The sequence below is a fragment of the Girardinichthys multiradiatus genome, chromosome 5, assembly GCF_021462225.1.
Source record: "Girardinichthys multiradiatus isolate DD_20200921_A chromosome 5, DD_fGirMul_XY1, whole genome shotgun sequence".
Taxonomy (NCBI): Eukaryota; Metazoa; Chordata; class Actinopteri; order Cyprinodontiformes; family Goodeidae; genus Girardinichthys; species Girardinichthys multiradiatus.
In genome coordinates this window covers 40,736,222-40,743,442 of record NC_061798.1, presented here as the reverse complement: position 1 = coordinate 40,743,442, position 7,221 = coordinate 40,736,222, and the positions used below count along the sequence as shown (strand labels likewise).

Genomic DNA, 7,221 nt, shown 5'->3' with positions numbered 1-7,221 from the left:
CAAAGTCAGCCATTGTCCATTATTTTTTGCTGAACAATTATCCTCTAAAATCAGGTGACAGAGGTGCAAGAGGCAATGAATATGAAAGGCTACCAGTAAAAGTAAAAAAAAAATGATAGCAACTGTGCATGTAGACATGCAACAAATGATAAAGCTGCAGATGCAGAAATTGTTTATCTTGAATGAGTGGAGGATGTGCCACCTGCCATAGCACAGAGCTAAAGAAACTCTACTGTAGCAATACACATCTAATTTAAGAGACTGTAAACTGACAGGGTAAATAAAGCAAGGCCATTTAATTTAATAATTTCCAGACTATTTTATAGCTAAAACTGTACAAAACAAATTTTCTGAAAAATCTGGCCTTGACAAGACCGTGCAATATCATGCTAAACTGATTTTAAGACAATATAAACATTAGGAAACTCATACTGAGATACGAGTTAGTAAACAAGTGGTATTAAATACTGCTCGTCTCAGTTTTGGACATGTGGAATTCAGAATTCTTTAAACCAGTCAAGGCCACAACTGCAGCAACCTTTTAATGCAGCTTGATTGGACTCCTGGCTGCATTCAAATGCAACTAATAAAGTTTACTTTGAAAATGTATATGTTGTCTTCTTTCTTCCCATGTGTAGGATGAGGAAAAACATTCTGCAAATATATGGTTTTGTCTGTACAACACACAGAAACACCAAGTGGGTTAAGTCCTCTCACTCTGCAGCGAATACCATGTCAGTTAATGTTTAGCTTGACATATGCACTTTTCTGAGTAATCTGGTTTAACTTAGTACCAGTTTTTCAGATCTCTTAGGCAAGTGCCATGTAGCCAAGTGTCTCCTTACAAATTTGAGTTTACCCAAATGTAGTAAGTGCACCCAACTGAAAAAAGGTACACTTGGTCAGTTATAGGTTGGCTTGCCAATGAGAAAAAAAATGTCTTTTATTGATTTGGCCTCATCTCCCCTAGTCTGTATGCTCTGGTTTTGGATAGATATGAAAGGCTTCATCATTCATTTTGCCAAAAACATGAAAGCTTAATGCTCTCTTCACCTGCAAATTAATTGGTTTCTTAACTTTGTAAACACTGAAATTTGGTCTCATGTGGAAGCTTGGTTTTCTCCCTCATCTAAATGATTTTACCAGCTCTGCCATGAATGAAGCATCAGTACTAGTTTTACATGGGGGGAAAAAAAATAAAATCTTGGTGTAGTTTAAAGCACTCTTCCCCACCATTAAAAATCCACAGTGCCCTCCATTTACATACAAGACTGGGCAGACAATAATCTCAGACATGTGTGCTTTATTGGGCTGTTGTTTACACTGGAGGTTTAACACCCCATGCACAAACCTTGTCACACACCTCAACACAAGGTAGAAGTCTTGTTTTCTTGACGACAAACCAGACCAAATATTAAGGCTTAGAGTACAAAACAAAAGTTCAGATTACATAAATTACAAATTAAGCAATACTACAGATCTGTTGGGCAATAAGCACAACAGAAAAACCTTCATAGAGGCAAATAAGGTGGTGAACAAAGACATCTGGAATGACCTACACAACCGACATGTTTCACACATTCACACCGCCAGGGATGCTATTCACTTCCTTTAGAGTTTCAGCCCAGTAGGGGCCATAGTGCCATAGCCAGAGTGATGACAGAATGGGAAGAGGTGTCGGCTCAGCACACAGTGTGTCGGTGCAGGTATGCAGAGCCTGTTTGGGCTGGAGCAGTGTTTTTTCGGAAGGGGAGAGGGGCTTGGAACAAAGTCTGTTTAGAAGCACTTCCTGTGGACAATGCTTGGGCCAGACTCATCATACTCTTGCTTGCTGATCCACATCTGCTGGAAAGTAGACAGGGAAGCTAGGATGGAGCCTCCAATCCATACAGAGTACTTCCTCTCTGGAGGAGCAATGATCTGTAAAGACAAGTGTGAAGTTGAAATGCAAAACTTCTTACAGAATACTCAACTCAAAAAAAAGGTAGAAGTAAGCTTTCCCAAGGCTTGCCATGTTCTAAATTTTACCTTGATCTTCATGGTTGTGGGTGCCAGAGCAGTGATCTCCTTCTGCATACGGTCAGCAATCCCTGGGTACATGGTGGTACCGCCAGACAGGACAGTGTTTGCGTACAGATCCTTACGGATATCCACGTCACACTTCATGATGCTGTTGAAAGTAGTCTCATGAATGCCGCATGACTCCATACCTGTGAAACAAGAGTGACAATTTGTGAGAAACTCTTCCAAGCTTAGCAATTGACTAAACACTAGTTTCCTCAAGCAACTCACCAAGGAAGGAAGGCTGGAAGAGGGCCTCTGGGCAACGGAACCTCTCATTTCCAATGGTGATGACCTGGCCATCAGGCAGCTCATAGCTCTTCTCCAATGAAGAGGAGGAGGCAGCCGTTCCCATTTCTTGTTCAAAATCCAATGCAACATAGCACAGCTTCTCCTTGATATCACGTACAATCTCACGCTCAGCTGAGGGACAAGATATATAGCCATGATTATTCAGTGCACCAATTACCTCAAGTCAAATTTTCCTTTAGAGACTCATGCATACCTGTGGTTGTGAAACTGTAACCCCTCTCAGTCAGGATTTTCATGAGGTAGTCTGTGAGGTCCCTGCCAGCCAAGTCCAACCTCAGGATGGCATGAGGCAGAGCATATCCTTCATAGATGGGCACTGTGTGGGTCACACCATCACCAGAGTCCATGACGATACCAGTGGTACGGCCAGAGGCGTACAGAGACAGCACAGCCTGGATGGCTACGTACATGGCAGGTGTGTTGAAGGTCTCAAACATGATCTAGAGGAGAGATGAGCCATTAGTCACTTGGGTCAAGAGCACCCCAAGAAATTTCTAAAAATAGGTTGGAAATAGGGCTTTAGTTATTTTTAGTGTACAAAGTGATCTGCTTAGAGTTCAGTCATGCAGAAAACCAGATTAGTCAAGAATGTTAACTTTAGCAGATGTGCAATTTGAAAAAATTAAATAAAAAAATAGTGCCCATGCTGCAACTAGCCAGTCCTGATTCAGTGCAGGAAGATAGAAACCTGAAGCATTTGGAGAGATGAAAAGTTCAGCTCAGGGAAGGGAAACCTAAAATTTCAGAGGAACAGGAGGAATTTGACTGAGCAGAGAGATACTTTGAGACACATAGCCCTGCAGATGAGAAAAGTTTGGATTTGAAGAGTTTGTTAGTGCCAATTACCTGTGTCATCTTCTCCCTGTTGGCTTTTGGGTTCAGGGGGGCTTCTGTGAGCAGGACAGGGTGCTCTTCAGGGGCCACTCGCAGCTCATTGTAGAAGGTGTGATGCCAGATCTTCTCCATGTCATCCCAGTTGGTCACAATACCATGCTCAATGGGGTACTTGAGGGTCAGAATTCCCCTTTTGCTCTGTGCCTCATCACCTACGTAGCTGTCTTTCTGGCCCATTCCAACCATCACACCCTGGGAAGGCACAGAGTTTTATTTCAAAATTTCGAGGTTTGCAATCACATGGTTATGAAAGGGACAGCGAGGTTTGTACCTGATGCCTGGGGCGGCCAACAATGGAGGGGAAGACAGCACGTGGGGCATCATCTCCTGCAAAGCCAGCTTTGCACATTCCAGAGCCGTTGTCAACAACGAGAGCTGCAATTTCATCTTCCATTTTCTAGGAGAAAATAAAAAAAAATACACACTTTAGATCTGATAAAAACCAAACTGAAGGCTTGTCGTTGTAGGGACTGTACGCTGGATGTCGCAGTTGAGCAAATTCCTATTCAATCCCAAAGCTGTGAAACAAAAGACAGTTTCTCGGCCGGTCTGGACATGGCCATATAAGGCAAAAGTGAGACCGGCCCGGGAGCCATCCCGGGTGTCGCCCCAGCCTCAGATGACAACAGGCGGCCACTCCCCTCACCGAACTTACTGGGACGGGATCAATCATCCAAATGCCGCATATGATTTCCTAAAAAGACATTTTCTAAAGTCAAGACCATCGGCCAACTGGTGCAGACGTGTGGTAATTTAAGACAGATGTTAAAAAGGCTTCAATGAATTTACATTAATTCACCTGTAGAACAAAAAAAAAAAAAAAGTAAATTATTTGATTTTGTAGAGGAAGTAGCTTTTTATGTTGAATCCACGACACCAGAGGCGTTTCTAACACAGATAACTAACTGTAAGCGAGAAGGTCAATCTCAACGCAGTCTGATTTAAGTCACTGCCAGCGTTAACTTGGCACCAACGACACTAAGCTGGACGCCGGCACTTAATGTTCAATGTTTAACTTAAAGAACCTTGAAGTTTTAAGCAACAAAGGTATGAAACACAGCCTGAAATCCCTAAATAAGTGCAGACGTTGCTCTTACCTCTGTGAAGGAGGGCTATCAGCGTAGTGCAACCTGAACGATGCGTGTACTCCTCGAGTGTCTGAGCGCGACTGCAATGAAGGCCAATAACTCGCAAGACTTTATTTGCGATCGAGCTGCAGCCCCTTTCCATATAAGGCAAACTTTGCGCAGGGCGCCTTCTGATTGGCTCCGCCGCATCCTCTGGGTGTGGCGCATGCAGATACCAGCTCTGCTCTCTGACATGGGAGTGCGGGGAAAAGCGACACGGAAAAATCTCAACCACACATATGTAATATTAAGACTTAATTAGGTTGGTCAAAAGTCAGTGAGATATAGCAACCTATCTATGCCTTCGTCACTATGGTCATTATGCAACGGTGGTACACAGGGGGCTATAAATCTCATTAAGAGTGGTAAAACAAATCTTGAGTTTGAAAACTGAAATGTACAAGATGCCTTAAACGATGAAAACATAATGAAAAGAAAACAAAGTAGATTTCAGTGGCATAATAAAGGAAAAAAAATAAGAATTAATTGCAAGGCAAAAACTTGCTCTGAAATGATTTAACTGATAAACGTGCTCGTTTCTTTAATTTGCTACAGCTACATTTATATGTTGTAGATGAATTAGACGTGTTGGGATGACTTGGCTTGCAGTATTCACTACAGATACACCGATACAGGACAGCACTTTGGAGAAATTACCATTCTCAGGGTCGCTGACAGCAGTGTTAACAAGCTGTGTGACACGTCTGCCCTGGCATACCAGTTTTAAACACACACACACACACACACTGAGAGAGATCTGAAGGACAGATACACGTGGACAGCTTGAGGTGTGCTTACATCAAAACTCAGAAGGCTGTAAATCTTGTTATCTGTCAACACTTGTGTAATAGATGAGCAGGGAACACCCCTTAACTTTATGACACATAATAAACAGGCAAGTTGGCATTAATATAAAAGAGGCGTTTTTATGACTTATTTAACTATGCATGTACACACCATGCAAAAATGTCAAACACTCCAATTTATTGTTCTCGTACAAACTATAGTGCTTTCAGGTAATAATTACATCTAAAATTAAATGTTACAGCACAACATATATTGCAGTGTTCCTGTTGAGAAAGAGAGGCAGGGTCAGGCTGCTGTTTTAACTTAATTAGGGCACTGGAGGAAGACATATAAACTGACACTGGGAATTCTTTCAAGCTCCAAGGGTTCCTAATAAGGATATATGGAATCCAGCTCAGCAGTAGGGACGGGAAGCATGGTTTTATAGGGACAATTTTTTTTTCCTGTTGTTAAAGACACACGTAGGAAGTGACCACAGCTGAGGACATCCAGGCTAGCTGAATGAGCTGATCAGGGAATTGGCTTTTCAGAGTGGCATTATCCTGCTTTAGGCAGACCCATACCAAGTATAGACCCAGGGCATGACAACCATCCCTTTAAGAGAGCTTTTGGATGACGTCCATATAAGGAGATATTGGAGGGCGTCACATGGGAAGGGTAGGGGGCGGGGGTGTGGGAGGTGGACAGCTCAGATCATGTGACCAGTCTGAGGAAATTAATGAATCTCTCTTTTTAAGGCTGAACATGTGTTTTTTGGTGGTTTTAAAATAAAGGATGTTGGCTGAAACTTGTTTTTACCCTTTTTCTTTTCATTGGGAGCAATTTCACAGGCGGGAACATGTGAATACAATGTGACAGAGAAAACTTCCAAATTCCCTTTTTTCTGTCTTTTTTTCCTCCCAGAATCCCACCCTAAATTTTTCCCTTTTTTAATTTTTTTTTTTGTTTGTTTCATTGATGCTTTTTACCACATTGAGATTTCTGTGTTTTGTGTGAACTCTGTTCTTGAGCCATTTCAGAACTCAGCAGCTTGCATGACTAATGGATGTATTACAACATACAGATACTGTACATACAGCAGACACTCCCTCCCTGCATTGCTCACACACACACAGTCAGAGAAACTCACAGGCCTGGCTCTCAGCTCTAAGACCGTATATGGAAGAAGCCAGCAGGTAGCCTCTGTCCACTTTCACTCTTCCGTTACCTCCTGAGCTGTGTTTCTCCTTTAAACTCTTTAAACCTTATCTTTCTTTATTTTGAAACATTTCCCCCTACTCCATACTGGAATCAACCACTCTTGTACTACTTTACATCACACTTATGGGAGTGCGAAACAAGGTCAGACAGCATCGTTGCTTTTTTGACCCCGCACTGATTTCTCCCAGGCGTTTGCTACGTCACATTCCAGTGGAGTTCATTTATTACAAGAGGTGGGGCTATAGTGCATGCCTGAGTGAAGTAAAGAGAAACCTGAAAAGAGGTAAAGTGAAAATAAAACAAACAGGTATGATTTAATGACAATGCCATGATGAAACTGGTGGAACAATTTGCAAACATTTTATCTGAAATTTCATTGTGTAACTTTGTTAGCGAAACCACAAATAAAACTATATAAATTCCAACTAACTTTTCAGATCATTTTACTTAATTTAATTACCTAAATAAATGACTTGGTGTGTAACTATGCTGTTGTATTTTGACTTAAACTTTAGATACAACAAACAAAATTTACCAGAATACATTGATAAGTAGAAAACAGCAGTACAAATGATAATTAAAAACAACAGGATAAATTCATGTACCTAAAGTTCCTTAGTCCAAAATCATCTTCTTTAATCACAATAAATTAGAATACTATCAAAAAGTACAATAATTTAAGTACTTTAATCTAAAAAATTATTTATTATATAGATGTATTTTAAGCGTTTATTCCTGTTAATTTTTATGATATAGGTTTACAGCTCATAAAACTCTCACATTCAGTTTCTCTGATAATTACAATATTATATACCAAAGA

The 7,221-nt window shown here is 41.1% G+C and overlaps 1 protein-coding gene across 1 annotated transcript; it reads right to left on the bottom strand.

The window, feature by feature from the left end:
• Positions 1–1,286: 1,286 nt before the first annotated feature.
• Positions 1,287–4,519, bottom strand: actb1 (actin, beta 1). Its single transcript, XM_047365501.1, has 7 exons — positions 4,365–4,519; positions 3,539–3,664; positions 3,220–3,459; positions 2,567–2,813; positions 2,293–2,484; positions 2,029–2,210; positions 1,287–1,920 (listed from the first exon to the last, which is right to left on the bottom strand). Exons 2-7 carry the CDS (start codon positions 3,659–3,661, stop codon positions 1,777–1,779), a joined length of 1,128 nt encoding a protein of 375 aa, XP_047221457.1. The 5' UTR covers positions 3,662–3,664; positions 4,365–4,519; the 3' UTR covers positions 1,287–1,776.
• Between the last annotated feature and the right edge of the window lie 2,702 nt (positions 4,520–7,221).